This window comes from Citrus clementina, unplaced genomic scaffold, assembly GCF_000493195.1.
Source record: "Citrus clementina cultivar Clemenules unplaced genomic scaffold, Citrus_clementina_v1.0 scaffold_4, whole genome shotgun sequence".
Classification (NCBI taxonomy): Eukaryota; Viridiplantae; Streptophyta; class Magnoliopsida; order Sapindales; family Rutaceae; genus Citrus; species Citrus x clementina.
The window spans coordinates 22,415,293-22,434,295 of record NW_006262274.1 but is presented as its reverse complement, the minus strand read 5'-3'; the positions used below and the strand labels follow the sequence as shown (position 1 = coordinate 22,434,295).

Sequence of the window (19,003 nt, the reverse complement as noted above, 5' to 3'; positions counted from 1 at the left end):
TGACTAAATTAATAAATTTTTCATAATCCTAAGGTTAATAATTTATCGAAGTTTTATTCTATATACATACATACATACATACATATATATATATATATATATATATATATATATATATATATATATATATATAGATGTAAATCACTCTTTTAGTCTAGCATTAAATTAGAAAAAAAGGAGGATGTTTTTCAAGATATACTCTTTCATTAATTTGTTAAATTCTTGTGGCAAATGTATTTTAAAATGTATTTTAAAAGTACACGTGAAAGACAATAATTCTATTGAACTCAATACTTTCTCATTAAATTAACATCGTATAGAGACTGAGAGAATGCAATGAGAGTGAAAGCTCGAGTGGCCAACTCTAATTTGTCTGGAACTTAAAACCTAGGACCACCTCCTTCCATTTTGGGGTTTTCTTTTTGGACATTATTAATGATGTATGTTAACGAATAAAGTGATTAATAGCTGACATTTTGTGGGGGTGGGGCGTTCGATTTTGCTTAATTTAATGCAACTTGTTTGAAAGGCACTTTTAGGGATGAAGGTTTGAATATAGTAAGTTAGTGCGCTAATTCGTCTGCTGATTGAATTAGGATAGGAGACTACTCTCTCTTCCAGTGCACGAACAACCATTCATGTTATATCATCACGCTTAGATTTAGGTATTTAGTTTCTTAAATTTTGTTATGGGGGTGGGTTAAGAAAATTATCCAAACCTTATCCTAATAATACAAGCTTCCCCCGGCCCCCCAACACAAAACTAGCTATGGTTGCTATTATTTTGACCACTTCTAACAAGCAACACAACAGCCACTCTCTAAACGGGAATGGCCAAAATGGTCATTTGAAGTGTCCACTAAAACTCACAAAGGAAGCTTTAGCTGTACGTGCCAGTAAAGATACCTGGGGCCGGGGGCATTAACCTAATTTATATATAATATCTATATTCACCACAACTGCAAATGAAAATGTGCATGCCATCGCTACTCTATTTCTCTATATAACTGTCTATATATAACTACTTCACTTTTCTGCTACGATCGAGCAAATTAAAGCAAACCCACCTGAAACAAGCTGCCGTTCAGAATTCCCTGATCTGTTTGAGATAGAGCTGAGATGAGGAGAAACGATAAATCATCTCTTCTATTTGTTCTGATTTTTCTGCTGATTGTGTCGGTCACATTTTCCATAATGTCAGTCGAGGCAAGAAAGCATCACACCAAGAAAAGCAAGCCCCGCCCTCACAAGCATCAGAAAGATAAGCATGGCCCTGAGCCTGATTCAAGATTTCCATCACCCGCACCAGCACCTCTTCCTCATTATGGTTCTTATAACCGGACGAAGTCGAGTATTTTCGATGTTTTGTCATTTGGAGCTAAGGGAGATGGAGTTTCTGATGATACAAAGGTAAATTAAACAACGTTAGCTGCAAATTAAGATATATATATATATATATATACCAACGTTCTTTTGTGTGTGTGTGTGTGTCTCTGCGTGTGTGCGTGTGAATAATTTTCTTGAGAAGTTATTAAATTGTCAATATAATTTAACTGCAGGCACTAATAGCAGCATGGAAAGCTGCATGCAGGGTGGCTGGGGCTACAGTGGAAATTCCGTCAGAGTTCAAGTTCCTTATCAAGCCCATAACTCTTCAAGGTCCATGCATGCCTAACCTTGTTCTTCAGGTTTGCTTTCTCTTCTTTTTAGCTCATCTCACTGATTCTCGAACAGCAATTTCATCGCATTATTTATTAAATTAAACCAAAAAAAAAAATTGAAAAAGGACAGGAATGAGTATATTAATTCTTATAATTAACAATTAATTGTCAGTTTTATCTTATAATATCCTTATTACACAGTTAGTTTGCATGACACTAACAAACAAAACTAATGGAAGTGGAATTCCAACAGATTGATGGCACCCTTTTGGCACCTCCAAAAGTAGGTTCATGGCCAAAATCTAGTTTGTTTCAGTGGATAAATTTCAAATGGCTCCATAACTTCACCATTCAAGGTAATGGAATTGTTGATGGTCAAGGCTTTGAATGGTGGGGCGGCTCTGAAAGTAACTCTATTCAGGTTAGTGTATTAATGATATCATATATAGTTCTTTCAAACTAAATTATATAAGTTAATTTTTTTCGTATAGTATAATTAATAGCAGCTATACGTTGTTACATCGCATTGGCAGAAGAAATCCAAACACATTCCAGAAATGAAACCAACGGTAAGGATTTCCCTCACTAGTTAGAATTAATTACTAGAATTTATGATCATAGTAGTTACGTAGACTGCTCTAAATTAATATTGCATTTGCAATACAATTGCAGGCATTAAGATTCTATGCAAGCTATAATGTCACAGTTCGAGATATCAAAATCAACAACAGTCCTCTGTGCCATCTAAAATTTGACAGCTCCGGTGGGATCAAGGTTAAAAATATTCATATTTCTTCTCCAGAAAATAGCCCAAATACCGACGGCATTCATCTTCAAAACACAAAAGACGTAGAAATTCAGCATTCTGATATTGCATGCGGTAAGAAATTAGAACTAAGTACTAGCTGTATATGACACACACACACACCTATCTTTATATACAGTATAAACCTTGTTAATTGCCTATTACGTGTGGTTGTGACAATTCCAATAATTAAATAGAGAATCGATGGTGCATGGCACGTTGGTATTGCAGACAAAAAGTAATCTGCTGCGGGAAAATATGATTGGTTTTCAAGAATTTTTTTTTTAAAATAACATAACTGTCACTAAACTAACTTTTGAAGGCAAGCATGAACAGAAGCACTAGGGCAACTTTTTCTCCTGGGCTCTGTGGGTCAAGCATTAGTGATTAACCGTGATTCCTAGACCCAAGAGAAATAAAAAATTAAAAAAAAAAAGGAAATATGATACCAGCGTGCGCACATCAGCAACATCACTGTAGATTTGGTAATATTGCTTTTAAATGTTAACAACACATGGGTTCTCGTTTTGAATAGGAGATGACTGTGTATCAATACAAACTGGATGCTCAAACGTTCACATCCATCACATTAATTGCGGCCCCGGTCATGGTATAAGGTAAGCAAGATATTAAATCTGATTCGGTGCACTGATCACGATTCTGATTCAAGATGTATACAGTATCATGTATCTGGCATTAAGCAAAAGATGGTTGTTAATTTAATTTTGTTTCTTATTATAATAAATAACCACAGTTTAGGAGGACTAGGGAAAGACAAGAGCGTTGCCTGTGTCTCCGATATTGTTGTGGAGAAAATTTCATTGCAAAATACTCTAGCTGGGGTTAGGATAAAGACGTGGCAGGTACCAAATTCGAGTACATAAATTGATGTTTCATTTTAAATATTAATTATAAATTGTAAACTTTAGCATTGGCTTCTGATAGTAATAATATTTCAGTTAATTCACAGGGTGGCATTGGATCCGTCAAGAACGTTTCATTTTCCAGCATTCAAGTGTCGGATGTTAAGGTTCCTATAATAATTGACCAATACTATTGTGACAAGCATTTATGCAACAACCAAACAGGAGCCGTGGCAATATCCGGTGTTGAATTCAATCAGATAATTGGAACATATTCAGTGCAGCCAATTCATCTAGCATGTAGTAACAGCGTCCCGTGCTCTGACGTTGATCTAATCGACATTCAATTGAAACCCTCGTCAAAGTATCAAAGTTTTCAACAGGCCTTGTGTTGGAACTCCTACGGAAAATCACAGGCTCCTCTGGTTCCTTCAAGCATAGACTATTGCTTGAGAAGGGATAGTGGTTCGGTCAAAAGAATTGCAAGATCTCGTGAGCACATGTGTTAGGGGCAGTTTGGTAATGTTATAACCCTTAAAATAATTATTGTTATTTGTACTGTATAAATAATCAGATGTGAAGAAAATGAATTATATATTTAATAAAATTTACTTTTAAAAGTACTGTAAGTTTTAAAAGCAGTCGTATGTGTTTGGTAAATTTCAGTGTTAAATTGTTGTAATAATGTAAATGATCGAAATGAGTATAATGTTAAATAAAATTTATTTACATATTTTTATTAACATGCACATAAAATTTTTTTTTATTGTGTATATATATATATATATATATATATATATATGTAAAATATTTGATGACTAAAATAAATATTTTATATTATTTTTATTTTTATTTTGTTATCTCAATATAATTGGTAATAATAATGACATCCTTAACGTTAATGATTTTGTTTCTTAATTAATAAGGAAATTTTTAGATTTTTATAATATATATGAGAATATATATGATATTATATTAAGTATAAGACTTATTTACAGTTGCTTTTGGGAGATTTAAAAGTGATTTTCAAAAGTAAAAAAAAAAAAATTAATTTTGGTGTTTAGTAAATTTTCTAAGAAATAACTTTTGATAAAATCACCCTATCTTACAACAGATTGAAAAGCAGAGAAAAGTAGTTTTTTAAAAGCTAATTTTTGAGAATTTGTTTTATATCTTATAAAAATGTAAAATTATCCTTATTAATTAAGAAATAAAATATTAACTTTAAAGAGATAATTATTATTTTCAATTATATTGAGATAACAAAATAAAAAAAATTATAATACAAAATATTTATTTAATTATCAATTATTATATATACACAACAAAAAATATTTTATATACATGTTTAGAAATGAGTAAATAAATTTTATTTAGTATTATATCCAATTCAGTCATTTACATTCTTATAATACTTTAATAATAATATTTACCAAACACATACGACTGCTTTTAAAAATAAATTTGACCAAAATTTTCTTCATAACTGATTATTTTCATAGCATACCTAATAGTAATTATATTAAAAGTTATGGCATTACCAAATTAGTCCTAAAACTAATTTTTAAAAGGTAATTCTTCCTTACTTTTCAATATTTTTACAAGATAAGTATAATTTTCTCTAAAGTGATTTCTAAAACAATTTACTAAATACCAAAATTACTTTTTCAAATCACTTTTAAATCTTTGAAAAACAACTTCAAACGGCCCTTAATATAAATGTTTTAGGGCCTGATCATGATGACTGTACTGCAGTTTCTCCTTCCCCCTAAGCCTAAAGTAAGGTGTGTGCTTGTGGCAACTGCTTCCCATCTGCAAACTTTAAAAAAAAAAAAATTAATGTGGTAAGGTGATGGTTTGTTGTAGTTTCAACTTTTATTTATGCAGTGCAAGGACCTAATTTTTCACTAAATAAAAGGTATATGTGGCTCGCATAATCCTGTAATTAACGACCTTAATTAACTAGAAAGTTGAACTAAAGGTATCTGTGGTATCTGTAAAACCGCATCAGAGATCCACGTCTTTCCATCATCTCAATATTTCTTGTACACTGGTGAATCCATTACCCACATATATTTAAACAATATTCTTTTCTAATCAGCCTGCAGCAACCGGTAAAGTGGACATCAACTCTGCGACAATTGCACCCAGATTATATAAGTTAATTATTTAATTAATATGTATTTATCTATGGTAGTTGATTTCGCAAGCCATGTTGAAAGTTGAAACTAACTGCATCAGCAGTCACTATTGTGTGTGTTTGTGAAAGAGAGAATCCTTTTCAATTTCCACTCCTCCTCTCTTTCTGAAAAGATCAAAAGAAAAGCACAGCTTAGGTTAGTGGAGACCCAAAGCCGGGGTTGTGGGAGAGCACAGTCAACCACTTCTCTTGGCAGAGAAATGAAAAGGGCAAAAAGTTTCAGATAAAGTTGACAACACTAATCACTAGGCCTTCCATTCTGTTCAGTCAATGAATGGAATGTGACAAAGCTGTAAGTATATGGGAGATGCGCCACCATAGCATGTGCATAAATATGTGCTCCAATTGGATTAATTATTAAAATCTGTTGAGTTGCTAAAAAAAAAAAATATTTGAATGGGTGAGGAAATTAATTACCATTATATTTAATTTATGAATCTTGGTTGTCAGGATATGAATAGGCCAAGATGAGCTGCATTTGTCATTCGAGGATCCGAATAGACCAAACACGTACACCTCTCCGGCCCGTTGCGGTTGGACCCACTTCTGTTTCGGGTGAATTTTCCTTTCTGCAATGAATTGTTGGCTTTAGCTTAGATGGAAGGTGCTTGATGAAGTTTCTGGTGGTGGTGGTGGTGCTGCTGCTGACACCGTCCAATATACATACCCCCTTTAGAGAATCTCAGTGCATGCGCATGCCCGTGCGGCCTCGCCTCTATTCATTTTTACAAGCAAAGATAAAGCTTTAGATGCGGGTCCTCAACCTCTTCGAATATTCATCCCATTACGAATCCAATCTATTGAAAATTTAATTTCTTTTTTCAGAGTTATTAATAAAATTTTTTAATATAATAATAATAATAAAGGATAAAAATGATATTGGTCATACTCATACAGATAAGTTATTCATATTTATCTTGATTCCACCGAAAGTTAAACAGAATTTTTTATTTAAAATAAAAAATAGACCTCCTTTAGCAAAGAGTAGGACTATTGGCATCCTTTATTAATTTCATAAAAATCTCATTATCCCTAATTATATATTTTTTCCCTCTGTTCAATTATTTTACTTGCACAGTATGAATTTTTTATATCCCTGCATTTTTTAAAATACTGCAATATTTCTTTCTTTCTTTCCTTTGTTTGTTTGTTTTTTGTTTTTTCATTTCTTTGCAGTTAAATAATTCTCCAAAAGACTATACTCTCAGTGAAACCACCTCTTAAAGGCTATGGTATACTTCAAGTTATGTCACTTGACAAATGAAAATAGAAAGGAAAGAAAAAGGAAACAGAACTCTCATTCTAAGAAGTAATTCTAATAAAATTCTTGTAATAAACATAGAAACTAAAGTTGATTAATTTTTTATCCCACAAACAGATCATTTTTAAAGGATTCTCAAACTATTTACTGTGCCCATATTTTGTAGGTGTGATAAAATTTTATTACACCCATTAATATATTTGTTATTTTCCAAGATGTAAGGTTTAGAAATTAAACAGTAGAGAAAGTTTGAAGGAAAAAAATACGGATATCAAAAGTACAAAAGAATTTTAAGAGCAAGAAAGTTATTTAAAATTGAAAGATTTATAAATGAAAACGTTGTCTATTAAAGGGAAAAAGGAGGTATTTGTAGTATTAAATGAAATAGAATTACTTATGGGCCAGTCTTGACCTACTATCTGTGAAATGTTGAATGGGCCCGCCTATCAAAACCCAATTTGACCGTGTGACCTACATCTGCACGCGGGGTGCCAGATCATCAGATCAACCAGAGCAACGGCTTCGAAGGTGTGTCGTTTATGTGTCATTTCATATAATCATTTTCGATAATTAAGCAAATAAGATGTAAGTGCTATTTATTAGGGATGACAAAAATTCTCATGGAGACGGGTACTTTCAGGGATTTTTCTCATTTGGAGAGGGTATGAGATAATTTCATACCCAATTTCTTATTCGGGGAGGGGACGAGGATGAGGTGAAATCTCTATCCCCTACCCATTTGCCCATTTTAATTTTTAATTTTATTTTATTTTATTAAAATTACTAGTAAATAAATTATAAAATTATAAAATTATAAATATTGGTAAAAATAAAAAAAAATCAAAATATTTATATTATTAAACTTTTAAGCCTAATTAACTAATTAAAGTCCTAAATTTTTATTTAGGACATTAAAAAGACCGAGTAGGTTCTATTAGCCCAATTTTTTTTAATTTTAATATTCTTTAAATATTTTAAACTTAAATCTATTTTTTATTTATTTTTAGATGTTATAATTGCCCACATCCAATCACAATTTTAATATATAATCTAATCTAATCTAATATTTGCTCTTGATTTACTCCGATTTAACTATTGTGTTGTAAAAAGAATAGTTCACATTTATAAAGTGCCAACGCCACCATTGAAAAAGTTAATTTTGAATCTAAATTCGATTTTATTTGTAACAATTTTATATTAGATTATTAATTTGTTTATGATAGTTTGTAAAAGAAGTTTGTATTCCTTACATGCTGCGTTACTTACTAATTTAATGTATGTAACTTTTGTAATGGATATTAATGTAAGATATATTTCGAACTTTACTTTTATTTGAATTTTTTATTTCAATATGATTAACTCAAAATCGAAAACAAAAAAAATATTAATTATTCGGGGATCGGAGACCCTCTAGGATCCCCTGTTATTATTCGGGGACGGGAAGGGGACGAGAACATACGCAAAATATCGAGGATGGATACAGAGAGATTGGTCCCCTCCCTATTGCCATTCCTACTATTTATGCATAACTTGGGGCATAATTATGGGGTTACTGTTAATAATACACTTATCTGCAATTTTCCCCTTTAAATAATGCTATTTAATATTTTAGCCCATTTAACATTTTTTGCTTCTTTTCATCATGGTCCCTTAACCTCCAATTTACAGGACCAACTCACCTACTACTATGGACATGATGCTAAATCAATATCAACGTTTACAATGATATCAATTCATTTGACAGTATTGCTAATAGCTATTTATTCTTTCGCAGGTGAAAATTATTCCTTCCTATTCGAGTCAACAAATTTTGTCATTTGAGTACATCAGTTTTTTATTTTTATTTTTTTTGGAGTCATGTGAACTATATCAAATCTTGACCTACATCCTCTGTAGTTTCTTTGATGATAGTATTTATACAGGTTTATCATGATGTATTTTATTAAATACGATACATTTTTTTCTCTAACCTGCCGAATTTTGACACAATTTGTTGTCATTTTTCTCTCTTTTTATTTTTCTTTTAATTTTTTGAAGTTTGTAATCTATTTCAGCGAAATGCTATATTCCATTTCAAGACAGAGAAAATATGCTTGCCTTGCTTCTGTGTGCTTGGAGGCTAAGACTTGCACGCAAGCGTAATCAATGGGTAGGAAATACTATCGACGGTTTCCATATTTTTTATTTGATGCCGGCGGAGATGGTAAATCTCAGTGAACTTCAATGACTTCAATTAAAGTTTCTTTTATGGCAGCATTGCTACAGATCCTTTGTCGTGGCGTATTTTACTAAATATGATAAAACTTTTTATCTTACCTGCTGATCTTCAACACAACCTGTTATCGTTTTTCGTTTTAAGTTGATCTTAAACTTACTTTAGTCAAATGTTGTATTCCATCCATTTCCAGACAGCATGCCTGTTTGGCTTTTGTGTGCTTTTAAGTTGAGCCTTCCACGAGAGCGTAGCCATGAGTTGTAAGATGTTTTTGACCGTTTCTATATATTTTTTTTCATTTCAGACAGGTGGTAACCTTAGTGATATTTAAGAACAAAGATATAAGCATACATGTAGATTACAAAGAGACAAAAGAACCCCCAGTTGTAAACATATTTTGAGGTACGTTTGGGATTGAGGTTGACAGTTGTACCTTAAAAGCTTAAGTTACAATACTAAAGTGTTTGCTAAACATTAACTGTTGTACCTTAAAAATTATGTTGATATAATTTTTCATTTGTATGATAGAAAATTTATTATATCTTTAATAATTTTGTTAAGATTATTATTTAAAATTTATATTTACTACATATTATTAATTTTTTGTTTCATAGTTATAATTTTTTTTGTACAACAACTTTTTTTGTACAGGAACTGTATCTTAAAAGTTATAATACCTCAATTCTAAATATGATAATACTGTGAGGAGATTTTTCGAGCACTTGGACATATTGAGACAAGCAAAAAATTGATAAACTAAAGCTTGAACGTTGCAATTACATAAAGGGGCATTACATTTGTGCTAATAGCTGGTGACTAGAGGCTTGAAGCAGAACTTAAACTTGATTGGGGGGAATAGTTGTAGTGTTCACTCTTGATCTTCCCCTTTCACTTCTGCTATTGTCAGCAAATTTCAAACTCGATTGATGGAAACCCTTTTGCTTCTCTTTCGAATTCCATTCGGATAAGTAATAGTCTTCTTCAGTAGTCATATTTTTGGATGGACCACAGAACATTCCGCCCCATTGCGGGAAGTAAATTAGCATAATTGGGAGTGTGCAGCAAATGATCATCACACCCATGAGAGTGATCCCTGTTTCTTTGGAGTATTTGGATCCTTTGAAGAAAATAAGCTGAGTCAGGACTGCTCCTACATTTCCCCCACCTCCCGTCATTCCAGATATAACCCCCAGTGACCTGAAAATATATGCATTAATTGTATCAATATCAACATCCGCATCAACATTGCGTAGCTTATGGAATGGGATTTATTTCATTATATATCTAGGTTACCGTGTATAATTATAATTAATTAAGATCCTATCAGTTGACAATTATCCATCATGTGGTTGGTTAGCTTCTTCTGCCTCTAAAGTCAATTTTAGCCTTACTATCCTGTTTCTCTTCTCTTTGACTGGCCATCCATCAATTCGTTGATATTTATGGCCTGGTTGCTATTGAAAAATGAGTTAGGGGCCTTAGCTGGTGATCAGTAGCACCAATACCGTCACTATCACCATCGATATCACTACATCATATTTGACTAAGATTTTGGAAAATTCGTTGGTTGCCACAGTAATTCTTGTTGCGTTGAAGTTTTCTTACCTCCGAGAGACGAAAGGAACTACTCCAAACGTAAGCCCACAAGCAGCTTGGACAAACATGGAGAAGATGATCATCACTATAATGGATGCAGTCAAAGATCCCACCTGCCCCAGAATAACACAAAATATACCTCCTAAGGTTTGCATAACCCACAAAGCCCAAAGCCTTCCCCTCATCCCAAACCTCTTTGCCGTTATATCCGATATCATTCCTCCAGCAGGCCGAGAAACGATATTTGCTAACCCGAAACTCGCTGCGATCATTCCTGCAGTGTGAAGTTCCAGATTGAATCTATCGTAGAAATATTCTGCGATTATGTTGTCCACTGTTAGCTCCACCCCGAAACAGTAACCATAAGTCAATGCCAAAATCCACCCTCTGTAGTTTGTAGCCCCATGATAAAACACCCGTGAGAATTCATCCTTTTGTTTGTTTCCGGAGTTCTGCAGCCCGGAGAAGTTTCCATCAGGCAAATCCTGGCCGAAGATCAAGACTGCAAATGCTGCTAGAGTTTGAAACAGGGCAGGAATGAAAAATGCAATTCTCCAAGCGGTGAATTTGATGGCACCAATGTCTCGGATGACACCAAACACAAGGGGCATGATGAGTTGTGTTGCACCACCACCAAGATTGCCCCAGCCACCTGCAACGCCGTTAGCTGTGCCAACTACTGGACCTGAAAACATTGAACTCATCCAGAACTGAGTGGAGACGAAGGTGGCGATAGAGAAGCCGGTGCAGAAGCGTAAAAGGAGGAAGGAGATAGGCGAGGAGGCGATAGAAGTGAAGTAAACTGCAGGTGCAGTGATGAGGATGAGTGAAGCAGAGGCAAGACGGGGACCGAATAAGTCACAAACAGTTCCCATGGCAATACGAGCAAAGACAGCACCCGAGACTGATGCAATTCCTGCATTTCCGATGTCAGTTGCTGTGAGGTTGAGGTTGTCTCGGATGATGGGAAGGAGCGGAGGAGCTGCGAAAGTCGATACGAAACAAGAAAAGAATGACACCCAAGATAGATGAAATGCCCTCATGTGGGGTGCTGCTGTTGACAATACCCGGAACTCGGTGGCCTTGTGCTCTGAGTCCACTGGAAGATCAAATTTCCGAGGCTCATCAGTGTCTCTTCTGATACTATTCATGTCTTGCCCTTCCACTTCCATTTTGTGTCCACAATGTCTTGAACTTGAAGAGATATTTTCAGGGGGCGCTAAGAAATAAGAATTGCCTCCTGCTCCTTTATTTTGTTGGAAATGAAGATAGGAACTAAGTGGCGTCCTTGGCACAACTTATATAATACCGAAGCTTCTCATTTCTATACATAAAGTAATACATAGTCAAATGAATAGACCAGTACTTTTTTATACAATAGCGATATGCACACCATTTAGCACCGAACGGTGGGTTTTGAAGTAAATTTAAATTGGTCATTGTAGCTTCAAAATGGTAAAACACACACTGTTGACAAACACATAAACTCTCTCGCTCTCTCCCTCCGTAAGCTTTGTACTGATAGCTTTAATTCATGAAAAATAATCAACTTATTATGATTAACTTCAATCGATTAATTTTAATCTATTCATTGAGGGCGTTTATGACAGACAGTGAGACCGGAGCGTGGTGTACAGCAGCTGGTCATATTGGTGAATGGAGCATGAGGGAGAGAGCGAAAGAGCAGATTTGTGGCATGAGGGAGAAAGCGAGAGAGCAGATCTGTCGCGTGAGGGGGAAAGCGAGAGATCAGGTCTGTGCCGTGAGGGAGAGGGCGAGAGAGCAGGGCTGTGCCGTGAGGGAGAGGGAGAGGGCGAGAGAGCAGATCTGTGATTTGAGGGGGAGAGAGAGCGGGAAAGCGTGTGTGTGTTGACGATGCGTGTGACATTTTGAAACTACAGTGACTAATTTATATTTAGTTTGAAACGCACCGTTCGGTGCTAAATGATGTGCTAACTGTTGTATGAATCTCATTTTCGTTTTTTATATAGAGTAATGATACAGCCACAAATTTTTGTATAAATTTATTTTGTACAAACTGACGTGGTATTAATTCATTGGTGGAATGAAAATATAAAATAATAAAAATAAATCATGTGGGCCAAGTGATATTTAATTCAACCAATCTTATCATGCCACATCAGTTTGTACAAAATAAATTTGTACAAGAGTTTGTGGATTATTCTTTTATATAATGTAATTTATAATGGATGTACAAATGGCAGAATGCTATTGGGATGTTTTACGGCTGATGAAGTAGCTTTGATATACACGACATTTTCTTCTTACTGTCAGTAATTTTTGTTTTTTTTTTCATTTTCTGTTGGTATGTTTGAGTGTCGGCAAATTTCGAAGTCTTCAAAAATTTTGTGACTCGGAGGATTGTGTAGGTGACTAATGCCCCTTGTTTATGTCAAAAAGAAAAGTTGAAATTTCGGAACACTTTCACGTCCGCCAAGTCTGTATTGCATGAACTTCAGAGCTTGTAGTTGCAGGAAAGCGAAATTAAAAGACCAAGTTGCACAAGGCACTCATTGACTTTGGAATTTAATTTTGAGTTGCAACTAGCGAACCATTAAATCATAGAATATTCACCATTTCTTGACTTTTGGCAAGAGATTCTCCTTTGAACTTTCTACCTCATCATGAAAAGACCACTGCACCCCGATTGCAACTTGTAAATCTCAAAATGTTGCCAATTTGTAATTTATGAATGGAAATGCCAGGGCCCGTCTGGTGAATAGTGACGACTGCTGAACAAGGAAGGCAGATTCATTGGTTGTGGACTTGTGGCGGAGTCGCCTATGTAGGGTACATTGGTCATTTGATACCCCGACCAATAATGGTTGTTAAAATATTATTAGACTGGTTATTATTATTATTATTTAATGGTGAACAGATTCTGTTATTATTATTATTATTATTTAATGGTGAACATATACTTTCTTTGATAACTCTCGATCAGAATATTCATTGCCAACGTAAAAAAATTGGGTGTTCTTCGATTTTTTTTTTTTTGTTTTTCCAAATTCACTTCCTGTAATGCGAGTGGTAAATACTAAATAGTAAGTAGACGAGGCGTGACACTTTAAAGGCTTTCTCTATTACCAATTATAAATTTATAGGTGAATCTCAATTTACCCCTACTTAGAATAACAATCTTTAATTTAATTTGAAAAGCGTGAAAAACATAAATTTATTTCCATTTATATTAAGAAGACGAAAAGAAAAATCATCAATATACTCTCTATTTGTCACACATTCATTGTTATGAATTATGAACAAAAAGAGAGGATAAATCAAAGTTTCAATATTTTTGAAGAGTAAATTAAATTTAAGCTTTTTATAATAAATAGAACCCGATCGGATTTGATGTTCGGTTTTAAAAATCAAATCGAACCGAAACCACATGCCCATCCATTATAGCCAAATGATATTCCATTTCTTAAAATAAAATTTTTGATTAAATAAATGTAAATGAGATTCTAACCAGAGAATTCTTGTACCACACAAAATTTAATAAAAGTATTCTAGAGCAAAGATGGCTTAGTGTCTGTTTGGTATGACTTATCTAATGATCATAAGTCTTTATTTAATTCCATAAGCTCTTATCATAATTTTTATTGTTGTTTGGTTGTTTTTTTAGTATAACTTTTAGAGCTTAAATAAGTTATTTTGACTCTACTAGTAAAAACTCAAATTTTGAACTTTTGAGAATAGAGGTTAAAAAGTTTTTTTTTTAATGTTAAAATATCTAAAATATTATCTACTTATTTGACAATTTTATTTTATTTTTTTCATAACATAACTTAAAAAGACTTACATATATAAGTAATTTCATAAATTTTTAATAAAAATTATTATTGACAACCAAACAATTAAAAATTTTTAAGTAAAAACTCTACTCGTAAAAACTTTATTTAAATAATATTTACTTGAAAAGTTGTACTAAACGGAGATGTCTTTCTCTGTTTTCCAGGTTTGCAGAATTTCATGCTTCACTTCCCCAGTGGATTGATTGGTGCGTAAAGTCTTTTAACTATCAAACATTAATGTTGTGTGAAAAGAATGGCCAACGGCTAACGGAATAATTATTTCTTTGCCAAGGCCCGTGAGCAGTTTGCATACTTGAACGCTATGAAGTATCGTATATATGTTAGGGAAAAAGGCAAAGGGTTTTAATTTCATGGTTCTTAAGGGAACACGACTACGCAAATGACACAAAATGATGTATCCTTAAAATGTTTCTATATATAATCTATTGGTTTCATTTTTCTTGTAATATAACTGTTGGCAGCCATCTATTCACAAGCCTGTCTTCTTTACATCACTTTTACGCTTGCATTTGTTGACCATCAGTCACTATTTTTTTTCAATAATTGACTATGACTGACTAATAGGACTATACATATAAGCCATAATTGTTAATTGGAACCATAAGACTTGGGAGTTGCTGATGCTTCAACAAGTGTCCTAATTAGTCCTATTTTAACCTAAGTTGCATTCTAACATTGTTCAAGCTCAACAAAACCACGCCGTTAAGAGTGGCCATGTCATATTTACCCTCTCCCCCCCCCCCCCCAAAAAAAATTTGAGTGTACCAAACATTTCAAAAGGTACTATAATGAATTGGATCGAAAATGATCCAACTATTACATACTTTTCTTTTCGATCAATCCGGGTTCTGACTTCTAAGAAAATGGTGTAATTTGTAATGGTCACTTAGAAGAAAACTCAAAGTCGGATGCCTATTTTGATGGTGGATTTGAGTTCATAATCATGGCTAAAGAGTCCATATAAATTATTGTTTGGTTGTTTGAAAAATCTGGCTAGCACCTATACTCTTTCAAATGGTTGACTTTGTTCTATTGGGAGCTGCTAAGTTACATTAGCTGTAACTTAGCAAGGTCCTGTTTTATTTGCTAGTCTTACAGCTTTATGAAGTACCAGTGCTATGTGTAAGGTGATCAATTCCCTAGCCAATTACTACTGCAGTTATTGCCGTTCCCGATGATTGGGTTTCAGATTCTTTTTGTTTTAAGTTTTAATTTTCATGGTGGAGAAATCGAGCGGCTAAACAGCTAATATATGTCCATGAGTCTAAAGTCGTCTATGGGATTGAGGTTATATAATTTTTTAAGTACAACTGTTGTAGAAAAAAAATTATAATTATAAAATAAAAATTAATAGTATATAACAGACATAAATTTTTAAATAATAATTTTAATAAAATTATTAAAGATATAATAAATTTTTTATTATATAAGTAAAAAATTACATCAACATATCTTTTAAGATATAACAGTTAATGTTTACTAAATATTTTAGTATTGTAATTTTTAAGGTACAACTGTTCAACTTGGATTCCAAACATGATCTAAAGCCGTGTTTGGTGGTTTAATTGAACTATACTAAAGTATTCGCTAAACATTTATTTTTATAGTTTAAAAGTTAGATTAATTTGGTCCTATACATATAAGAATAAAAATAAATTATATTATTTTCATTATTTTAATTATAATTATATTTATCACACATTAATAATTTTTGTTTTATAATAACAACTAAATCGGTTTATAATATAATATAAATGTTTTGTAGTGCGCACTGCGCAGGATCTTACTAGTGCGGCTTCTTCAAACGTAAACATCATCATCATCATCATAATAGAATCCGAATTTAGGCACGAGAAGAACATTTGGAAGTGCTTGGCAAATGGCATAAGGCATTGCCAGAGACTGAGGAAGTGGGGTTAGGTATGCATCTGACGACTTTTCAAATGGGAATGGTGGAAGCCGATTTCATGTTGTCAATTCCCAGGATTGAGGAATGTGAACGTAATCTCTGTTTTAGTCTGTAAGATTCGTGTTTCCTTTAATTAACGGAGATTCATGAGATCATCCCTTACATAATCGAATGTATAAAAACTTAATAAGTTTTACTTTGGACTCTTGTTTGGGTAGGTGGGTTTCTAACTTTCAATCCCCGTTGGCTGTTGGGAATGACTTTTTATATATTTTTTATTTTTCGATTCTTGATGATGATGATGACAATATATCGGCAAGGCACGTAACCCATGGCTTGCATCAGTAGCATGGATGCATGGACGACCATGACCCCAATTGAATGTATGCCATGCATCATTCTGGAAAGGACCACATGGATGCCTCAAAAATCTTTATTTCTTCTCTTTTTGAGCTTTACACACATACCCTCGTTGCATCTATCGGCTCCTAGTATGGCATGCATTTTAAAATTTTCTTTCCTTTTCTTTCTTCCATTCTTCTAGATATTCTCTTATTTTATCATATGAAATACAAATTTAATTTATATGGTTTATGGCTTTATGCAATATCTTAGCTTTTATTATTTCAACGTCGCAAATTTGTTTTGTTTCATCCGATATGGATCCACAGACAACAAAAAAAAAAAAAAAGGAAAAATCCATCGACCGTGCATTTATGAGGAAACATATCACAATCTTTACTTTATTACATGCCGTACGTCACTCAAAAGAAACATATCACAACCTTAATTAATTATAAAACTTAAGGGCCATAAAGAGACTAGCTAACAACCTAGTCATAAACAGTATATATACAGACTAAAAATTCAGTAAATTATCACATCCAACAAAAAGTAAAAGAAAGAGAAAGAGAAAAAAGGAGGAAGAAACATATACACAATTAAAAAAGAACACAAAAAAGTGGAAATTAGAGGGAAATGGCTATCAAGAACTCATTGTCATTGATCTTTGTTGCAGCGGCCGTGGCGGCGGGCTTCATCCTCCTCGGCGAAAAAGCCAATGCCATAACCCCAGGCCCAGCGCGTGACTTGTGCAAAGAAACGGACTATCAGCAACTGTGCAGGGCAGCAGTGAAGGGGATTACAAATCCGGAAATGGCCACAGAAGCTGCAATTAGTGCAGTGATTGCGGAAACAGTGAGCGCAAAAGAAGTGACGAAAAGGCTTGGAACATCAAGGGAACTGGATACCTGCCACGACAGTCTTGGTTACGCCATTGTAAGTCTGAGGACGGCTCAGAAGAATGTAAAGGAACACGACAGAGTGTCCCTGGACAAGAACCTTGGCGCTGCTGTGAGTGATTTTGCTTCTTGCGATGACGCGTTTGCTGAAATTGGTAGACCCTCCCCTCTTGCTAACAATACTAGAACGTTGCGCCACATGACTAGCAACTGCATGGCATTGGCCACTTGGCTTGACTAGACTAGACTAGTCGGTAGACACACGGCCACGCGTCCGTCTCCATGCATCCTGCAGAACATCATCTAATTAATTAATAACAGCTACGTATCGGAGGCTAGCTCAACTTCAACTCCATTGAATCGTGAAACCTTGAAAATTGTTTCTCGATCTCCTAATTAATATAATTCTAGCTCGTCTTTATAATAATTTGACATTAATTGTCACATTTATTTGAAGCATCTATACATCACCTTGTTATTTTCTCCGCTATATCAAAACATCACCCTGTCGAGGTCAAGGACCACAACAACGTTGATCAATAATCTTTTCAAAATATCTTCTTTCTTCGCAGTCGCACTCTTTAAAATATATATCTTTAATTGGTTATGAATTCATTGTCATTATCATACAATTAAGAATTTGTTATTTATTTATATATTTTCTTCCTTCCGCTTGATTCCATCATATATATGCCAATCAAACTACTAGAAAAGTCACCGGTAATGTATAAAAGTGCAAGAGAAACGTTTTTTTTTGGTTTTCCGAGTGAAATGACTTTCAATAGAATTATCAAGCAATCATTTTTTTCATTTACAATATTTTGTAAACGAGTGGAGTAGTTTTTCAGTGCGAATGTTTATGTTTCATAAAATGCCAACGAAAAAAAAAAATATTTTGTTAAAAAGAATAACTGATCGAAGACAAAAGATCACGAAATTCGGGGCTTTACTAATCCAATAATTTTTATTTTCATTGTTTGTTTACAACTCTTTATGAAACAAATTAAATTAGTCATATTTGAGAAACGGGAGAACCTCTGCACGAGAGAATCTCCATGTATAAAGTCACCGGCAACCAAAAGCAAAAGTTATCCAACAACGAAGCCGAAGGTTTCCTCAAAGCAATTTTAATAGTTCTCTGATCTTTTGGGAGGCCAACTTTATCTTTTATTTCCTTAAAGAGTAAATGATATTGGGATCGAATTTACTGACCGACCGTGCAAAACCCCATTAATTTTCTTATCTCAATTTAATTGTTCTTGTATATTATGTTGCACTGGTTAAAAATGAAAGTGAAATTGTGGCTGCTAGCAAATTCGGTCTCCTTACCATTTTCCTTATTTAAATCGATTGTATCATCTTCTTCACAACCCCACAATCGTTGATTACGCCCTTCAGTTCTAATCAAACGGCCTA

At 33.8% G+C, this 19,003-nt stretch overlaps 3 protein-coding genes across 3 annotated transcripts; 2 read left to right on the top strand and 1 right to left on the bottom strand.

The window, feature by feature from the left end:
• The first annotated feature begins 996 nt into the window (after positions 1 to 996).
• Positions 997 to 3,838, top strand: LOC18044854 (polygalacturonase At1g48100). The gene is made up of 8 exons (XM_024186542.1): positions 997 to 1,410; positions 1,560 to 1,688; positions 1,915 to 2,082; positions 2,195 to 2,230; positions 2,334 to 2,541; positions 3,002 to 3,083; positions 3,221 to 3,329; positions 3,437 to 3,838. Exons 1-8 carry the CDS (start codon positions 1,120 to 1,122, stop codon positions 3,836 to 3,838), a joined length of 1,425 nt encoding a protein of 474 aa, XP_024042310.1. The 5' UTR covers positions 997 to 1,119.
• Positions 3,839 to 9,774: 5,936 nt separating this feature from the next.
• LOC18044853 (high affinity nitrate transporter 2.5) lies at positions 9,775 to 11,851 on the bottom strand. The gene is made up of 2 exons (XM_024186431.1): positions 10,611 to 11,851; positions 9,775 to 10,202 (listed from the first exon to the last, which is right to left on the bottom strand). The coding sequence occupies exons 1-2, from the start codon at positions 11,771 to 11,773 to the stop codon at positions 9,842 to 9,844; spliced, it is 1,524 nt and encodes a 507-aa protein (XP_024042199.1). The 5' UTR covers positions 11,774 to 11,851; the 3' UTR covers positions 9,775 to 9,841.
• A 5,377-nt stretch (positions 11,852 to 17,228) lies between these two features.
• LOC18045081 lies at positions 17,229 to 18,085 on the top strand. The gene has a single exon (XM_006438248.2). It carries the CDS (start codon positions 17,325 to 17,327, stop codon positions 17,826 to 17,828), a length of 504 nt encoding a protein of 167 aa, XP_006438311.1. The 5' UTR covers positions 17,229 to 17,324; the 3' UTR covers positions 17,829 to 18,085.
• Positions 18,086 to 19,003: the final 918 nt, after the last annotated feature.